Source organism: Prionailurus bengalensis, chromosome X, assembly GCF_016509475.1.
Source record: "Prionailurus bengalensis isolate Pbe53 chromosome X, Fcat_Pben_1.1_paternal_pri, whole genome shotgun sequence".
NCBI lineage: Eukaryota > Metazoa > Chordata > Mammalia > Carnivora > Felidae > Prionailurus > Prionailurus bengalensis.
In genome coordinates this window covers 91,392,760-91,413,287 of record NC_057361.1, presented here as the reverse complement: position 1 = coordinate 91,413,287, position 20,528 = coordinate 91,392,760, and the positions used below count along the sequence as shown (strand labels likewise).

The window sequence follows — 20,528 nt, the reverse complement described above, 5'->3', positions numbered from 1 at the left end:
CTAACGTTATTATGATAATCACCCCACAATATATAAATATATCAAATTATCATGTTGTCCAACTTAAACTTATAAAATGTTATATGTCAATTATATCTCCAAAAGGCTGGAAATACATAAAATGAGTATGAGTTCTGTAACACACAGTATTGTGACACAACAATCAATTGCATTAATATATACTAGCAACAAATCAAACCAAAATAAAAAATACAATAACATTATGGTGTACACCTGATGGAACATTGTGTGTCAACTACACTTTAATAAATAAATTTTAAGAAACCACAATAACATTTACAATTGCTCCAAAGAAAATAAAATATGTAGGTATGATTCTAACAAAACACGTATTGGATCTATATGCTGGAAACAACAAAGCACTGATGAATGAAATCAAAGACCTAAATAAATGGAGAGACACACTGTATTCACGGGTTGGCAAGATTGAACACATAAAAAAAAAATTGTCAATTCTCCCCAGATTTATCTAGAAGTATAATGTAATTTCAATCCAAATATAAGAATGTTTTTTATAGACATAGATATGCTTATTCTAAAATTTATACAGGAAGGTACAGGGCCTAGAATAGCTAAAACAATCTTCAAAAAGAAGAATAAAGTGGGAGGAACCACTCCACTTGATAGTAAAACCTCTATATGACCACAATAATTAAGACCATGTGTTGTTGGTGGAGCACAGACATATAGATCAATGGAACAGAATAGAGAAACCAGAAATAGACCCACACAAATATGCTTAACTGATGTTTGACAAAGGTGTAAAAGTAATTCAATGGCAGGAAGATATTTTCTCAACCAATTATGTCGAAGCCATTGGATATCTGTAGGCAAAAAAGTGAACCTTGACCCAAGTCTCACACCTTCTGTAAAAACTAACCCAAAACAGATCATAGATTTAAAGGTAAAACTTAAGGGGTGCCTGGCTGGCTCAGTCAGAAGTCATGCAACTCTTGATCTTAGCGTTGTGAGTTTGAGCCTCACATGGGGTGTAGAGATTAAATAAATCAGCTTTTAAAAAAATGTAAAACTTAAACCCATAACACTTTTAGAACAAAAACAGAGGAGAAAATGTTTGTGATCCAGGGCTGGACAAAGAATTCTTAGACTTAACATTCAAACACAATTAATAAAAAGAAAAATTAATAAATTGAACCTCATCAAAGTTAAAAACTTCTGTTCTATGAAAGCTATTGGGAAGAAGATGAAAAGGGAAACTATGGACTGGGAGAAAATACTTGCAAATCACATATGCAACCAAGGACTAGTATCTAGCATATATAAAGAACTATAAAAATTCAACTGTAAGAAAACATTTCAATGACAAAAATGTGCAAAATACATGCAGAGGGAGTTCACTGAAGAGGATACATAGATGTCAAATAATTATATGAAAAGATGGGAGATATCATTAGATATTAGGGAAATGTAAAATAAAGCCACAATGAGATATCTCCATATACCCACCCAAATGGCTAAAATTAAAAGTAATGACAACAAATGCTGACAAGAATGCAGAGAAACTAGATTTCTCACCCACTTCTGGTGGAAATATCAATAGCGTAACTACTCTGAAAAGTATGCGGCAGTCCTTGCAAAATTAAACATCGCTCACCGTACAACCCAAATAAATGCACCGTTGGGCCTTTATCCCTGGGAAATGAAAAGTTATGTTCATGAAAAATCCTTAGACATATGTTCATAGCAGCTTGATTTGTGACTGCCAAAATTTGGAATCAACCCAGATGTCCTGTAATGGATGAATGGCTAAACAAGCTGTGATATGGGTCACCTGGTGGCTCAGTGAGTTAAGAGTCTGACTCTTGATTTCAGCTCAGGTCATGATCTGATGGGTTTGTGAGATTGAGCCCTGTGTTGCTTTACACTGACCATGCAGAGCCTGCTGGGGATCTCTCTCTCTCTCTCTCTCTCTCTCTCTCTCTCTCTCTCAAAATAAATAAATAAATTAAAAAAAACAAGCTGTGATATATGTAGACCATGGAATATTAATCAGCCATAAAAAGGAATGAATTATTAATAAATACAACAACTTGGATGGGTCTCCAGAGAATTATGATAAGTAAAAGAAGCCAGTTTCAAAAGGTTACATACTGTATAATTCCATGTAATATTCTAAATGACAAGCTTACAGAGATGGAGAACAGTTTTGTGGTTTCCAGGGAGTAGGAAGATGGGGAGAGAAGCTGGTTGGGACTGTAAAAGAATAATACTGGGGCGCCTGGGTGGCGCAGTCGGTTAAGCGTCCGACTTCAGCCAGGTCACGATCTCGTGGTCCGTGAGTTCGAGCCCCACGTCAGGCTCTGGGCTGATGGCTCGGAGCCTGGAGCCTGTTTCCGATTCTGTGTCTCCCTCTCTCTCTGCCCCTCCCCCGTTCATGCTCTGTCTCTCTCTGTCCCCAAAATAAATAAAACGTTAAAAAAAAAAGAATAATACTGAGGAGGGGGGCTGGGTGGCTCAGTTAAGCTTCTGACTTTGTCTCAGGTCATGATCTTGTGATTTTTGAGTTTGAGCCCTGCATGGGGCTCTCTTCCGTCAGCACAGAGCCTGCTTCTGATCCTCTGTCACCCTCTCTGCCCACCCCCCACTTGCACTTGTTCTCGCTCTCTCTTAAAAATAGATAAAAATTAAAAAAAAAAAAGAAGAATACTGGGGATCCTTGTGGTGCTGGCATTGTTCAGTATTCTGGCTGTGGTGGTGGCCATATGAACCAACACATGGGATCAAATTTCATAGAACTATACACACAGGCAAATGGGTGCATGTAAAACTGGTAAAATTGTACTAAGGCAGATGGATTGTATTGATGTCAATTTCCTGTTTGTGATATCATACTACAGTTATGTGTGATGTTACTATTGGGGGTGAAGGGTATTCGGGATCCCTCTGAATTATTTCTTATAATTGTAAATCTACAATTATCAGCAAATAAAATGTTTTAAGAAATGAGTATGAGATGATCTGTGCTCTAATCCCCATTTAATAGGAAAAATATAAAGCATGGAGATAATCCTCACTGTAGTTTGGATAAGATCTGGTAGGAAGTTTACGTCTGGACTCACCCAAACTGCAGTTCCCAACTCACACATCAAGACAAACTAATACAGGGATCACCAGCATTTACACTAATGAAGAACTTTTCAGAAAATTCTGGCAGCACCCATATAGAGTTGCCAAGTGTCTAAGAGATCCTGAACAAAAACTGCCCAGTTGAAAAGAACTGTTTGATCACAGTAAATTTTTTTTGAGCTTTAAAAAATTGCTTTCAGCTTTTAAGCCACTAGGTTTTGGGATGGTGTATTTTGCAGTAATCAGAATATTACATCAAGCACTGGGAGCAAGTGGTCATAACCAAATGGATAGGAGTTTTAAATTTCAGTGAGTCTACTGATTTTCAATGCTAGGATCCATCTTTGTCCCAGGCTGTTGTTCCTGAAACCCATTTTCCTGAATACATACTCTCCAGGCATGTTGGGACTGATGATGGATGGGGGCTGGGGAATGCAGATACAAAGGAAATTGAACAACCAGCCCTTGCCTTGAAGAACTCACAGTCTAGTGAGACAAAACATCAGCACATTAAACGGCGTGAGAACAGTTATAAGGCAACAAATCTGCAAGTTCAAACTAATATACTACAGCACAAATTGAATGCATGTGGCAATGTATGGCTACCCAAACAGCAGGATGGAGCTAGACATTTTGGACCCTGAAGGCAACATTTTAGAAAGGGCCCCCTTTCCTTTGTTAACAGTGAAATAAACATCCCCAGCAATGCAGGAGCTAGTTGGATGATATTAACACTTCTGAAGAAAGAAAAGGGAGGTAATTTCCCAGGACAGTTATTTTTGTTTCAATTTTCCCTTGTTCTGTGTTCCTGATATGTGATTTGGGGGCAAGCTACAATTTTCCTGAGCATCCATTTCCTCATCTATAGGCTGGAGATAGATAGCAATCAGAGAGTAGTCGGTTGAAAGTCAGGAAACCTGACTTGGAATCTCAGATCTATCATTTACTATGTGCATGACCTTGGATACATCACCTCCCTCCCACCCCCCTCATCAATTTCCTCTTCTGTGACATGAAGACTTTGAGCTCAATGGTCCAGAAGATCCCTACCAATTCTGACACTCAAGGCCACAGACAGTTCACGGGTTGTTGTGAGTGTTTAAAGAGTAGGGATGATGAATATGAAACTACTCTGTAAGCCATAATATTATACAGATCCTGGAAAAATCAATATGATCCAGTTCAGCACTGGGTGCTGTATGTAAGCGATGAATCACCGGAATGTATCCCCGAAACCGAGAGCACACTGTAAACACTGTATGTTAGCTAACTTGACAATAAATTCTATTAAAAAAATAAAAAAATAATAAAGTTATATTCCAGTAAAAAAAGAGAGAGAAAGGAAGAAAGAAAGAAAGAAAGAAAGAAAGAAAGAAAGAAAGAAAAGAAAGAAAGAAGAAAAAAAAAAGCAGCCCTGTAGCTCTCCTCCAAATTTGGGGGCTTTAACATATAAATGGGTACTGTCTGTCAAGGCAGAGCCTTTGGGGCCCTTACAGGATTCTGAGAATTCTTTGTAACTACCTCTCATCAAATAAACATAACTTTGTCTTAGTCCCTCTCAGCCTCACCAAGGCATCAGCAGTGCTATTGTGATTTCAAGGCTGGGTTCTTGGCCCAACTCCCGAATCAGAATCTTAGGGACTGGGAGAACAGGGGTGGCTGTGGTGGGTCGCTCCAAGTTTTCTTCAAGACCCTTACCAATTAGTAAAGGCCCTTTTCATGGGGGTGTTGGGGGGCCCTCTTTGTTGGGAGAAAGCAGATTTCTAACTCGTCCCCTCTCCCTCCACACACACACCCATCTCCACTCTGCCTTGAAGGACACCAACACTTTGCCACTTTTCTAACCGCAGTGTGGATTTGGGAAACGCCCCTAAGTGATAAGCAGCTTGCTGGGGCATAATTTGCGAGGCCAGCTCCTCTGGTGTCCCGCGCACCAGCTCAGGACCCGACCAGGTGCACCCAGAGGGGCCCTGTGCGGGAGGAGAAGAGCTGCGGGCTTCCAGACAGGGAAGTCGGAGGGTAGCCGGGGTCTCCGGGGCAGGCGCGGGTGGTGGGAAGCTCCTAGGTGCATTCCAGTGCACAGGGGGAGGAGGGGCCGGAGGAGAGGTGCGGTCCCTTTAAGACCCCAACGCTCGCTTAGCCAGAGGAGGGGGGTGCAGTGGGGGCGCTGCGTGATGGGAAAGTCGCCGGCAGAGCCTCACACTTTCTCCCGATTTCTTAACTTTCGGGCCCCGGGAGCAGAAGTAGAGCCACCGGGCCGGGGCGGAGACGGGGTGCGGGCTTGCAGCCGCTGCGTGCCCGCGGACTTCTCGCCTGCGCCGGGCGCCCGGCCTCTCCGGCCAAGTGGGGAGCGGGCGGCGGGCGGGCAGGTGGCCCCGGGCCGCCGCGCCCGCGCCTTGGCTCTGCCCCCGGGAGCCGAGCGAGCCGCTGCTCCCTCGTGGTGTGAGGGCGGTGATGTTTTTCCTCCCACCCACTTTTGAGTCCCCCCTCCCCCCTCGCGCGCACTCTAGCTCTCGCCACAACCTGCGAGCCCCAGACCTCGGAGGAGCGCCCCGGGGAGCTCGGAGCGCGTGCACGCGTGGAAGACGGAGCAGGCCAGTGGCCAGGTCAGTGAGCAGTGCCCGATGCCCGCTTCCTCTACCTTCCTTTCCAGCCTTTGCACAGGTGGGGCGTCTCCTGTTGGCCAGAACCGCCCCTGGACGTCCCCCCCCCAGCTCCCCCCCGCCCCCCTGCCTGACCTGCCACCCCTACTGGGCTCTCGGGTCCAGCTGCTAGTGGCCGTGGCCCGGCTGGAGGTGGGCTCCAAGGCGCCCGGGGCAGGTTAGGGACTCCGGATTCGAACTCACCACTTGCCACTCCCCGCGGGGCCTGCATATCTCCATGCTCTGGCGCTTCGGGGAAGGCCACTTGGGTAGCCACCTAAAGGGTTTTGCAGTCTCCTTAGTTATCTATCCCCTGAGTCCCGACCCTTCTTTCTCGCTTGCTGAAGTGCCCTGGACCAGAGGGTGATTAATACATGCTAAAGTTAATGAAACAGAGCGGACAGGCGAGAGGCTCCTCTGTCCTCTGGACATCTGTCTCATTTTCCGCCCAGACCACTGGGGTCAGAGCTTGAGACGCTAGGCTCAGGAAGCAACGCAGCCCTGCCAGAGAGCTTAGGGCCTGGAAAGCCTGCCTTCCAGACCCTCCCAGCCCTGCCACTAACTGTGGGAATGGGCAGTTGAGTTCTCTGGGCTCCAGGGTGCCCATTTTGGAGGTGGAGTTGTAGGGAATGAAATGAAATGATGGATAGCAAGGTGTTTTGCAAGCCAAACGCAAGGCATTGTTTGTCAGTCATAAGCAGCAGTGAAGGCAAGGACTCTGGCGGAGAGAGACACCCTGGGTTAGAAGTGCCGTTTTTCTGTGGCAACCCACCAGCAGCGAACTGAGTTTTTTCTTGTTGGGTGGTAGAGTGGGGAGAGGATTTCAGTTGATGGACGTGGGCCCTGAGACCCCAGTGTCTTCTTGTTGTTTGTCAGAAAGAGAATTGCTACCCTGGGGACTGTCCCAGGAAGACAGTGAATGTGAGATTACAAGGTCAGTCAAGCCTCTCTGGCGGATTAAAGAGACACTGTGGGGCGTGGAGAACTGGCTGATGTGCTCATCCCTTAGCCTTCCTTTGGGAATGTCGCTTTGGTTCTCTTCTACCCAGGAGACCTCTTCTGAGAATGTCCAGACTTCTGACACTTGATGGCCCAGATTGCCTTGCAGTTTCAGCTGGGCAAGGAGCCTCTGGTCCCTTTGCTTGATGCAAATGAACTGTGTGAATGCTTGTTTCATGGAGGCACCTTCATGGATACACTTCTTTAGACACTGACAAGTTTCTCAGTCTCTTGTAAAGCCTCCTCCGCCCGCCCCCCTCCCCAGTGTTAGTGGTGGGATCTTGTTTTCTTATTGGCTTTCTTGACCGGGGCCTGGATCCCCCAAAACGTGTGTCTGTGGCCACATTTTGAAGGAACCTGGAAAAGAGTCTGTGCAAGTTCAATGGCACAACAGCCTGTGTGAAGCAGAGAGTTAATGCAGAAATAACTCCAGTTAACTGGGTCAAAGTATAATTTGAAAAATTAAGGACAGTTTGGCTCTTTGCAAGTATAAGAGTCGGCATGTTTGCTGAGCAATGCTTGCTTAGGTTTATTGCTGCAGTCCCCCCAAAAATGTCTTGAACCACATCTCTCCCCCCGCCGAAAAGAAAAAGTTAAAGGGATAAAGAGAAATTGAACGGGGAGGAGTCCTGGGGAAGGAATTCTTCTCAGTTTATATTTCTGCACAGAATACAAAGACAGGGCTTCAGATCTTGTAAATCAAAAGTGAATATTTATAAAGCGATTCATTTTCTGATGTTCTCCATCACAGCCTGGGAGGCCACACAGATGACAGGAACGCCAAAAGAGATTAATTGCTCTCTCGTCACCAACTTTTCTATTTGCTCATAACATTAGTCGGGACCCAAGAAAAGCAAAAAAAATTCTGAGAGCCGTTTTCTTGCCAGCTTGAGTTATGAAGCAATGCTACTGTTCACTGAACCGCCCCCCCCCCCATCATACAAGAAAAATAACCCTGTTGGTTCTTGCATGGGGCGACCTGAAAACTGTGGTTTCAAAACTACCCCCTGAGATCCATATGTGATTGTGATAAATTGGATTTCAGCGGTTAGAAAATCTTTCTCATTTGAAGGCTTGGGGGATAAGCTTATTAAAGTAGGCTCAGAAAGAACTTCACCGGGGTGGGCAGCTGTGTTAAACTGTTCATGGAAATGATTTGCTTCAGAGGGCAGGGACGTTCTGAGTGATTGAAGCTGGGCCACAAGTTCATAGAAGGGACCAAGACATCAGAATCGAGGCCTTTGGGAGGCTAGGAACATGTTCATGATCAGTTCTTCTTTGGTTATGTAGCCGTAATTTCAAGCAATGGCTTTCAAATTACCCAGACAAGTTCATAGCATTTAAAGTATCTGCATCATGGCCCAAAAACCATTCGGTTCTCCAGAATGATTATGTTGTATTCCTGCCAACTCTTTATACTCAATATTTAGGTTGGCCCCTCAGAAAAGATCAATGCACTCAGTTCCCATCCAGGGTTAACCCCGGATTGAAATGTGGTGTTTTTTGAACATTTAAATATGTTCAGATCATCCATTGGAACGTTTTTGCAAACTCTAGTGTCTATGGAAATGACCTGTGACTGGATCTGAGCTCTAGCAAATGTTCTGTGTTCTAAGGCTCGAAGGTTTAAGAATTTCCACCCCTTAGACTAGAAATGCAAGTCTCCTGCTTTTCAGAATTATAGTTGCTCTGATGGCCTTTGGCACAGCAGTGTAAGGCAAACACGTTACCTATTTAAATTGGCCTAATTTCCTTTGAGGATGGCCCGTTATAAAGTTCCGTTCCACAGTGGACTTCATGTGAAAGCAATGTCTGAACGGTAAAGGTATTTAACTGCATCCATTTGCTAATTACATCTGTCTTTTCCAACATAAGTAGCCAAACTGAAGATCTTTATAGATCTTGTGGAGGACACAGGAGATTATTAACCAATTTGTGCCTCATCACTGAAGCTAACATGGGTGAACTTTCATTTCAGAAATTGTTTGGGTCTCGTGCCTACTATTTTTATCTTGGTTGCCAAAGTAGCCGTTTTGCAAATCCATTTCCCTTTTCTCCCAAAGAAAATCTCCTGAGAAATCAACTCTAATTCTGTTAAAAGGAAGATTTCAAAATTTATTTTTATTTTTCTATGACTTGCCTGTAAGGATTTTTAGCCTTAGCATTGGATGGGAACGCCTGTTCATCTGCTTGAATTTCCCCCCAATCTAACCCTTTGCAAGACCGAAGAGGCAAGTTCTCTTTCTGACACGGGAAAACAATGCTTACGCTTACATAAGTTCTCCAGCATACCGCCCCCCCCCCCCCCCCCCCCCCCCCCCCCCCCCCCCCCCCCCCCCCCCCCCCCCCCCCCCCCCCCCCCCCCCCCCCCCCCCCCCCCCGCGCCAACACGTTAAAAGCTTAAGCATCAGTGATCTCCACCAGTTTCAGAGGATCTAAGCCTTTTTTTCTGCTTTCTCCCCAGGAGCTTGAATATACCGGGCCCTGACAGTCTTGAGTGGCCTCTTGCAGTGACCAAAATGAGAAAAAAGTGGAAAGTGGGGGGCACAAAGTGCATCTTTTCCTTGTTGCTGTTCTTTCTTTTCCTAGAAGGAAGCAAAACAGAGCAAGTAAAACGTAAGTGTCTCCCGTTTAAGAAACAAGATGCTTTCTTGTAATCTCTTTGAAAATGTGGTTATAATCTGTAGGGATTGAGATTTTGCCCTAATGGGGCCATATACCATTATTCTATTACTGGTTTATGCGTGAGTTGATACAACAACGAGAGCTTTGAATCGGGTCGACTCAATTTGGGGCTGTTTTTCTGATTATCATATAGTTTTCATCTCATAGAACGCATGACATATTAGCCTGTTTTCCTTTTCCTGTTCTAAACTGTACAAATCTCATTCCATTTTACGTAACTCTAGAAATATCTGACAGATGAGCTGGATTTTTTCCCAAATTTCAGACTCTTCAGCAAAGGTTTTCAGTTTATGAAAAAAAATAACACAGAAAAGAAAAAAAAAAAGAAAAAGAAAAAGTAAAGCAGGCCCTGCCTATTCCCTTATGCTGAAAAACGAAGAAGGAAAAAACCCTTCACATGAACTGGATTCAGATGAAAAATCCTTTGAGGAAATTGAGATTCCAGGGACCGTGAGCAAATTGGATGCCGTTTATTGAAAGAACGTCCCCGCAAAGCCAGGGAATATTTCTAGAAAGTCAGCGATCCGTGTGATGGGCTAACACATTGGAGAAAGCGGAGTGGCAGGAAGGGGGGATAATTAACCCTCCTTGCCTCCAGGTTCAGGAGATTTATGCCTAACTGTTGGCATCCCTGCTCTTGTTACGAGCTTTCTGCTGAAAGTAGGAGCCTCACCTTCTTTGGGCCACTTGCAGCCCTCTCTGAGGTGGACCCCTGCTCTAAATTTGAAGGAAAAGCCCTAGCTCTAGTTCCCCTTTTTGGCTGCATCAACAGAAGCACAAAATGGAGTTGGTCCAAGAGGGGCATTCTCTGCTCCACTGAACTTATTCATGAGAAGGAACCGTGAAAATCTTGGGAGGAGCTGAAGCAGCATCTGAAGCCCATCGCTTAAACATTTATCTCCTTTATCAGCACAAGTTTCATAGATCAGGCATGAAGCTTGCTGACAGGGAGGACGATGTGTTTCTGCCTCGCTGTGATTTTCATAGTAATCTCAGTCTTCTTCCCGAGACAAGCGGTGCTTTTGATTAGGCTTCTGAGCATGAGTGGCCCGTGGTGATGACTTAGCATGATGGGGACACAGGAGGAAGTTTAGCAGGGCACAGTACCAGCAAGGAAACTTGGATTGGCCTCTCTCCTGTTTTCCTCCAATGACCTCCCTCTCCCTCCAGAAAGCCTTCCTTTAAGTGGACGTGATAGAAAAGTTGTCCATCCATTCTCAGCTCCACTTACAACCCAACTGGGCCTAAAATCCTTGCTCTCTTAGGAAGAAACTTCCCTTATGACCTGTTCGCGATGGTGTCATAGGGGAAGCTTGCAATTCTTAGAAGACCGTCTCTTCTGGGAGGTCTTCCATAGATATAAAGAATTGAGGAGTACTGTCCATGCAACTTGGAGCTTAATGAACCAACCAAGGAAAAATAGGACTTACAAAATATTTACAGACCCCAAACTATCACTTTGTAACATTTCCTGCTGCCTATGAATTTGTCCCAAGCCCATTGGATATTCAATTGGTGTCAAAAGGATTGTATAGTAGATGGCCTAGGGCATCAGTTCTGTTCTAGTGTTTCAGGCTTTCGGTCAGATGATGAGGCTCATTCCCTGAATGAGCTGCTCAGCATCATTCTGTGTGGCCACACCCACTGTCTCGAGGACATGTACACAGTTATCTCCACTAAAGGAAATCTTAAAGCATATGCCCTCTGTATGTTGCCTCGATACACGCAGATGCACACACACACACACACACACACACACACGAGGCATGCGCAGAGATTTATACGGAAGCTCCAACAACGAGAAGGTAGAAGCAGTGGAAATGTCGGTCCATTGGGGAATGGTCATATAAACCATCTGTGTAATGCGCTGTCGTGCTACCATTGAAAACGTTGCTTATTACAAATTTGATGGCCCTACGCAGTGCTTAATTAATTTATTCTGAAATTTCCTAAGTATCCCAAAACTAATAATACTCATAGTACAAAACAATCTGAAAGCACCTGAGCTTTACAAAAAACATGTGTCCCTCAGCTACCAACCAGAGGCAGCCATGACTAATAGTTTACTATGTGTTCTTCCAAACTCTTTTTCTCTGTATCGTAAAAACCTACGTAAGTACAGGTTTTGTTTTCGTTTTTTTTCTTGGCGATTGTATGTATTTTTCTGTAACCTTTCTTCAGAAGTGGGTCTAGGACATCCTTCCATGTCAGCACGTTGCAATACAACAGTACCGTATTCTTTCTAATGCCTGCATAGTGTCCAGTTGTGTAAGTGTGCCATGGATTACTTACCCATGGACACTAGCTGTAGACACTTAGAGTGTCTCCAGTTTTTGCTATTACAACTAAGGTGTTAATGAACACCTCCAGGCACGTAGGCAAGTATTTGTGGGGAGTCCTTTGGTCAAAGTGGGTGTTCAGTGTTAATCTTGGTAAGCACAGTCACATTGTCCTTCGAAGAAGTTGTTATCAATGTATACTCCCACCGTCTGTGTATGAGAGTCCTTTTCGAATTCTTTCCCCACAAGTATAATTACTCTTTGTATCTTGGAGCCAATTTAATAGGAGAAACCATACTTCAGGTTTGCTGCACTATTTTCTTATTCTGGAGTATCTTTGCAATGAGTTTTTAGAATATTTTTAAATGTTTATTTTATCTTTGAGAGTGCATTGCCTATTTTGCAGTTAGGTTGCTTGTCTTCGTGATCCATCAAAGCATACATATTAAGGTTTTGTTATTGCAAATCTTGCTCCTGACCTTTTCTGTTCAAAATATTATTTTCCCCTTTTGCCATTTGCTTTTAACTTTAAGTTGTACCTTCCCATATGGAAGGTTTGAATTTTTGTGTGGTCGGATCTGCTATTTATTTCCTTTACAGCTTCTGAATTTCTTCTTGTTTCTTGGGAGACCCTTACCACTCATTCTATTATATTTTCTTCTACTGCTTGCATAATTTGGGGTTTTACCCGTAGTTCTCTACTTCATCCGAAATTTATAGTCATGTATAGTGGGGAGCTAATTTTTTTTTTTTTATCTGTGACTGGTAGGTTCATGACTTACTTTTGCTCATCTTTGTGCTTCTGGAGTTTCCACAATTGGCAAGTATTACTTTAAATTCTTTTTTTAGTGTTTATTTATTTTTGAGAGAGAGAGTGAGAGAGAGAGAGAGAGAGAGAGCACGAGTAGGGGAGGGGCAGAGAGAGAGGGAGACACAGAATCCGAAGCAGGCTCCAGGCTCTGAGCCGTCAGCACAGACCCCTACTCAGGGCTCGAATCCACAAATATGAGATCATGACCTGAGCCAAAGTCGGTCGCTTAACTGACTTAGCCATCCAGGCGCCCCTAATATCACTTTTAAAACAAGGATAAAAATCTGGGGAAACTCCAGGAAATGTGTAAGTGTAAGGGTAATAAATCCTCACGTCTCTTCTTGCTGCCTGATGCCATTTTACACAAGGAAGCCAAGGTTTTTGATCCTTTGTGGGTTGATTTCAGTGTAAGCTTCTAGGTCAATGCAGATGCTGTGTAGCCTGTTTCCCTCCTATCCTGGGCATCAGAGTGTTAGGAGGGGGCATGCTGTTATGGTCAAAGATGCTCACTCGGTGTAGAATCTGAAGAGGTCTGCAGAAAATGCCGCATTTGCAGAAAGCTGTTTTCACAAGGAAAGTTAGGGGTGGTTGCTGCCACTTCCTAATAGCTGATTAGCCGTGGTTATGTTTCTGTCACAGGAGACGAGAAAGGCTCAGGAACCCGGGAAATACTGATGGTACATTGCAATGGACGAAGGAGCCATTTGTGGCTTCTATAAAAGTTTGTTACTTTCCAGAATCAGCAAGGTTTGAGGTCTTTAGCTGGGGAAGAAAGTCTTTCTGTAACTCCATTATGCTCTGTTGTTAAAGTTGTCGTCAAAGAGGCCCGGAAGCTCTTTTGAAGTTCAAAGGAGCGTGACATTGAGTGCATAATATTCATGCAAATATGGGACAAATGAGCTCAAGAGTTTGCCTCTTCTGGCAGTTCTAACTTAGGTAATGAACTATTGATCAAAGTAGGTGGAAGAATTGAGTGTTAGGAATATTCAATTATGTATTTCAAAAGGGCCTGCCTGTGCCAAGTCTGGCAAAGGTTCTGGGGAGAGAGAGATTGTTCATGTATTTCATGGAGTCCGTTCCTGCTTTCTAAGGTGAGTTAGCTGGATCTTCTCAGTCTTTATTTCTCTTCAGGAGAAAAGATTCCCCACATTCATATATTGTAAAGATGGGCCTCCTGTGGTGCCTGCCCTGAGCTTCTCTGTTGTGAAAACCAACCAGAGAGGTTTGCGTTTTCCTCTTCCAGATTCTCTCTTGGACATTTGAGGTGATGATTGGACAACAGAAAGAAGCAAGGCAAAGAGTAGACCCATTCGCATCTTTGAAGCTTTTGTAGTAGAAGTGGGCGAAAGAGAGAATACTTTACATTTAGATACCTCGATGCTTTCCACAGTACATTCTTAATTTTTTAATGCTGGGGGTGCCAGTGCGGTTGGGTGTGGAGGCTCTGGTGTTATCCTATTTTTTTTAATTAAAAAAATGTTTTAATGTTTATTTTTTGAGAGGGAGAGAGACACAGAGTGTGAGTGGGGGGGGCAGAGAGAGAAGGAGACACAAAATCCGAAGCAGGCTCCGGGCTCCGAGCTGTCAGCCTGGACCCCGACGTGGGGCTCGAATTCATGAACCGCAAGATCATGACCTGAGCTGGAGTCGGATGCTTAACCGACTGAGCCACCCAGGCACCCCTCTGGTGTTTTCTTAGATCCTAACCCCCACACCGTGACTTGCTTATGTACCTTGGGAATGTGACTTAACTTCCCCAGCTGTACTTTCCTTATTACTACAAGAACAGGAAATCCTACCACGATGGCCATCAGCACAGTCACTTGAAAAATAAAGGAGATCGTGTACACCGAGGGCCCTGCGACAATCGCTGGCACAGTTAGGCTTGAATGAGAGGTAGGTCTGAGAGTAACTCTCTTGCAATCCACATGATATTATCCCTTTAATTTTTCAATGAGAAACTTGAAACCCAGCGAGGTCAAGTCCAAGCCAGGACCGGAACTAAAACCCAGGTCTTCAAATTCCGTGTTCTGCTCACTACCCCCCAGTTTGCCTCTAGCCGTTCTCTGGGGAAGCCAGTTCATTCTTTTGAAGAGAAGTCCAGTCCTTTGCACATGGCAGCCGCTTAACACATAAGAGATGATCCAAAGGAATGAATAAGGAACTTTGTAACCAGAATTCCTAAGAGAGGCAGTTTACTATTTGGGAGTTAAAAGGGACTAGCACTAACATTATTCAGGAACCTAAAATAAGTTAAGCCAAAGGAAATTTGTGAGGAAGGTTAAAAATATGTGCCTTTATGTCCATGCTTCTGAGATTTCCCTGACTTCTCAGTAAGATTGGAATGTCCTCAGAGTCCAGTGGAAAGAGGACTGTGCTTTAAATCAGGAGACCTGGTTTCTGGTCAGTTCTTTTTGCTTGCTGTGTGGTATTGGTTGAGTCATTCATGGTCTCTGAACTAAAGAGTCTCGACTTGTAAACTGAGGATTCTTGCTTTCTGGACGACAGAGTAAAGGACACCAGGATAGGCACTGAGGAGGTGGGACAAGGGAGAACAGGGCTCTGGCTTTTTAGGTGCTTGGAACACACCTGGAGTTTTATCATTGTTGCAGAGCCATTGCAAAGAGTACTATTTGTTTAAGATTTATAACCTGCCTGCATCTAAAAAGGTTAGATGCAGGTTATGTATGAAAGCATAGTTGCAAAGCTAACATTTTTAAAGATGAAATAAAATAGAGCCCCTTTGAAGAATGTAGGAAGAGTAGATGTTTTTAACACCTGGTTTGGTACATTAGAGTATTCACACTCTAAATTTGGCTTGTGCTTCTGGAAAGATAAAAAGAGGGGTTTGGGGGCTGTTGGCAAGAGAAAAATTACAGTTTCATCTACAGTGATTGTTCCCACCTCCCACCCACTCAGGCAGTATTGATCATGGGATGTTTGAATAAAGCACATTTGGATAGTACAAGGATTCCATCTGTAACCTTGGTTTCAGAGAAGAAAGAATGGCCTTTCTTCATTGACTCTCTGTAAAGGAAGAGGGCAACTAGTAAATTATAACTCAATAAAGGTCTTCCTGTAAGTGCTAAGGCAATGTGGTCCAGACACTTTTAACTTTGGATGATCTGGACGTACATAGACTAAATTGTCAATTACAAGGCGCCCTAAGCAAGCTTTATATTAACGCGATTTTTTTCTGATTTTAAAATAGTTGCTCAAAAAAAGCTAAGTCACCTCTGAAAAATAAGAAAATAAAATAGATTCTCATTGTTACCATTCATTAAATTTTTTTATTGTTTATTTTTAAGAGACAGAGAGAGACAGAGTGTGAGCTGGGGAGGGGCAGACAGAGAGGGGGACACAGACCCCGAAGCAGGCTCCGGGCTCTGAGATGTCAGCACAGAGCCTGACGTGGGGCTTGAACCCACGAACCTCGAGATCATGACCAGAGCCAAAGTCGGATGCTTAACCGAATCAGCCACCCAGGCTCTCATTGTTAAGCATTCAGAAGACACATAAAAATAAAACAAAAGTCACTGGTAGTCTCAGCGTGTAAGGAAATAGCTAATTGGTATATACACTTCTAGTCTTTTTTTTTTTAGAGCATTTTCCCACAATGCTTTTTTAAAATTTTATTTTTGATAGAGACAGAGCACAAGTGGGGGAGGGGCAGAGAGAGAGAGAGAGAGAGAGAGAGAGAGAGAGAGAGAATCTGAAGCAGGCTCCAGGCTCTGAGCTGTCAGCACAGACAGAGCCCGATGTGGGGCTCGAACTCACAAACCAAGAGATCATGACCTGAGCCAAAGTCGGACACTTAACCAACTGTGCCACCCAGGCGCCCCAAGTCTTTTTTTAATGCTCAGCTATATGTGTGTATTTTCATACATACATGTTATTTTACAAAACGAAGCCCTGCCTTGGAACCAGTTTGGTTCATTATGTCACTTCACATCTGATTCTCTAAAATGCACCTGTAATGGTGATATATCCCATTCGTTTGAAGAAGAAAGCTGGGCGTTTGAGATATCTGTCTGTGGCAGGGCATGCAAAATCGATTCTGTTGTGACAAGTTCAAGAGCACACATCTTGAATTCTTGGCCAAATAGAAAGCAAACCTCCTTTAGCAGACACTTGTGCCGCTGAGGTGCTGATAGGAAGAACAAACAAGAGCTTTGATTTTTACACAAAGTCCTGGGCCAGAGGACATGTAAGAGATGATTTTTGCCGGAAAAATATTCAGGTCAGGTTTTACTGGGCCAAGCAGCTTTTCTGTGTAAAAGGGTCTCCACGTGGCGTTATAGTAGGGACTAATGAGAATACCATCAACTCCCAGTTATCCATGCTAATGGGAGCCTAGAAGAGAACAAGAAATCGAGATTTCATGGAATATCTCCAGTTCTTATCGTAGCCAATGGTGTGGTCTTACTCACGGTCAAACCTCTTGAAATATAAGCTCTTTTCTTCTCATGAGCTTACCCACCTGCTGGCAGACAATTGAAATGCCCCAAGGCAGATAGTGGGAGGGCCGTGATGGGCACAGGCTGCTCGATAGATATGCATTTGAATTAATTTTGGGAAAATGATCTGACAAGTAGGAATAGGGTAATTAACCCCAGATACACAGGAAGAAGCTGTATATATAGGATGGAGAATTTGCCTTCTTCCTGGCTTTTCTTTTTCACTGGCCTCCATAACCTGGAAATGAATTCTTAAAACTCTGAGGAAATCTCATAGAGACTTCAATTCCAGAAACCCAATTGCCAAAGAAATAGGAGACTTTTTTTTTCCCTGTAGCTACTATATCTTGTCTTGCCCTTCTTCCATTCTGCCTCACGTCTAATAAATGAAAGAAATATTTCTTCCTTTAATTTTTCGGCCTTATTACAGTGTAGAGTAGCCTTTAACAAAATAATTAAGAAGGAATCTGTTTACTTGACTTGTCTGCTCCTATAACAAACAGCAGAGATTCATCTCTCTTTACACTGACTGTATGTGTTATAATAAAATAAATATTATTGGAATACTTGCATGATGATGTGTCTAGAGTAATAGCTCTTATCAAAAACAGTTCTTAAGAATGTTTTCTTGGGGTGCCTGGGTGGCGCAGTCGGTTAAGCGTCCGACTTCAGCCAGGTCACGATCTCGCGGTCCGTGAGTTCGAGCCCCGCGTCGGGCTCTGGGCTGATGGCTCAGAGCCTGGAGCCTGTTTCCGATTCTGTGTCTCCCTCTCTCTCTGCCCCTCCCCTGTTCATGCTCTGTCTCTCTCTGTCCCAAAAATAAATAAACGTTGAAAAAAAATTTTTAAAAAGAAAAAAAAAAAAAAGAATGTTTTCTTGCTTTTAGATCAGTGATGAAGTTATTGACCTTTTGACCTAGTCCTGGGCGCAAGACAGCAATGATTGGGCAAAACATCAATGGCATAGTGGCACATCTCTGTTATCTACTTTTTATCACTGTTTCTGTGAACAGGGGCCCCAAAAGTAGCAGGGATGAGGGCCAGCCAAACCATCTGAAAAATAGCTATGATGCTGCAGGTTGAAGGTCCAACTCAAACGTTAGCTGCAGTTCCTTTGGGACCAAGTTCTCCTCGCAGATACCATTAGTCAGTGGGAAGTCATGTATTGTCCAGCTGGTATCTGTCAGCTACTGGCTAGTGATAAGCTTACTGTACTTGCCTGTATCTTCTAGAAGTTAGTGAGTCATCATCGTTTTAATAAAATCAGCTCATGTGTGCGTCTTGTCCAAGATGATCTACTGGGACTTGAGGTGTGTGCAGTTATGCTGCACAACTCGTTGAATTTTCCCCTGGGGAATGCCAAAAACTTTGGAAAAGTTTAAACTTAGGAGCATGCACTGAAATTGACTTTTATCATCACTTCTTAAGATTGATAACTGTTTGGCATACTCCTTGAGAAATCAACTGAGTAATGGTGCCAGCCACTCAATCCTAGACACCCATGGTAAAACAGGTCTTCGAACTTACAGGGTTTACTTTTGTTCTGTGCTTGAAAAAAAAATCAGTGCTGGTAATTGCAGAAGCTTTGTCTAGTGACTCCAGCGGCATTACTGCTCAACTCCTTGTCTGCCTCCAGTTCCTGAATTTGCTCCTTCCACGTGTTTGTTGGTTTCTATCTGGGGCATAATTGGCCAAATCCTGTATTGCTCAGATAATAGGAACAATGACCCTGATGAAACACTATTATGTTTGCAGTTAAGACCAGGTTTCAATCAGAAGTTAGTGTTTGAGAAAGATATTTTCATCAAGAAGCATAGTTTGTAAGACACTGGTACCGTCATATGGAAGAAATGCCATTTGAGTATTATGAGGTTTAAAGAGAATGAAAAAGAACTTTCCCCTGGGCTAATCTATCTTCCCAACTAGATTTCAAACCCCTTAGCAGCATGGGTACTATTTTTTCTTTTGCCTTGTGAACACATTTTACAAATTATTGAAGTATAATTAGCATACAATGTTATATTTGTTCCTCGTGTACAACATACTGATTCAACAACCACTGTGGAAAACAGTATAGAGATTCCTCAAAAAATTAAAGATAGAATTACCACATGGTCCTGTAATTCGACTACTGGGTGTTTACCCAAAGAAGATGAAAACACATTCAAAAAAAAAATATGTACCTCTCTGTGTATCACAGCATTATTTACAATAGCCAAGATATGGAAGCAACCCAAGTGTAGATGAATGGATAAAGAAGATATAGAAAACACACACACACACACACACACACACACACACACACACCAAGGAACATTACTCAGCCATAAAAAAGAATGAGATCTTGCCATTTGCGACAACATGGATGGACCTACAGGGTGTTATGCTAAATGAAACAAGGCAGACAGAGAAAAACAAACACCATGTGGATTCACTTACATGTGGGATCTAAAAGACAAAACAAGCATGGGTGCTATTTTACACATCGTGCCTTTAGCACCGTAATAGATACAAAAAATGCATAATAAAGTCGGCCAGCTGTACCAGTTTCTACAGTCTATTTCGTTATGACTTGACTTTACCATGGACAACATCTGATTCTTTCAAAGGTGATCAAAGATGTTTCAAAGGTTTAGTGGAAGGGTAATTTGAGAAAGTGTTAGGCAAGAATGTGTGGAAGCCCTTTATTTTCCAATTTCTAAGAGTGGGTGACCCGTACCTTACAACTGTGTTACTGGAAAGGCAGAGTCCTACCGTGGTTACAGTCCTTGGGTCTGAAGCCAGACTAATTAGGTTTGAATCCCAGCTCCATACCCTGACTAATCATGTCAATGTGGGTAAGTTACCATATCTCCCTGTGCCTCAGATTCCTTATCTGTAAAATGGGAGTAATAATGGAAACTACCTCATGGGGTTGTTGTGGGAATTTAGTGAATTCGTATATGTAAAACCTTTAGAACAGAGCTGGGCTTTTATAGGAAAAGTGCTCAACGAATATTAGCTCAACCAATGCTGATTTTGTTATTACTGTTATCACCATTCTCATCTGGCTCTGCCACTTAGGACGAGGTTCCCTGGCTGCTTTTTACACTTATCAGCTACCTCTTAGACTGAGCCACATTTAGAGCAGGAAAATTCAGATCATTCAGATTTCACACTTTGTCCAGCAACACTCTTCAGAGACTGAATCTGGGGGGAAATGGAGTCTTGACTGAAACAGGTTATTTTTGGTTGGTCTATGGATTTCATGAATATGGTGAGCTCTAATATATTGAAAGGATCCACTTTATAATACTGTCTGTGAAATAATGTACCTTAAAGATATTTCATAAATGAGATGCCAACTTGCTTAATAGTGATATGTAAAGAATACCCTCCTTGTGGGGTAAGTATATACTGTTCCTTTGGAAACAGACTTTCCTGCAAATTAAAAAATTTTCATAATTTGGCTGTGAGTTTTAAAAATATGTAAATACACTTGAAACCCACACTTTGATAGCTTGGCTTATTTTAGTGGTTGCTTACTCTTTCAGGGATCTTTATCTTTT

The 20,528-nt window shown here is 43.1% G+C and overlaps 1 protein-coding gene across 7 annotated transcripts in view; it reads left to right on the top strand.

The window, feature by feature from the left end:
* The first annotated feature begins 5,258 nt into the window (after positions 1 to 5,258).
* The window catches only part of CHRDL1 (chordin like 1), a 119,257-nt gene continuing 103,987 nt past the window's right edge, over positions 5,259 to 20,528 (top strand). For 2 of the 7 annotated variants that reach the window (XM_043571230.1, XM_043571229.1), the window contains exons 1-2: positions 5,259 to 5,714; positions 9,214 to 9,365. In XM_043571230.1, coding sequence (XP_043427165.1) covers positions 5,563 to 5,714; positions 9,214 to 9,365 — 304 coding nt within the window. In that variant the 5' untranslated portion in view covers positions 5,259 to 5,562. The remainder of the gene's footprint in view (positions 5,715 to 9,213; positions 9,366 to 20,528) is intronic. The other 5 variants (XM_043571231.1, XM_043571227.1, XM_043571232.1 and 2 more) reach the window with 4 other exon arrangements.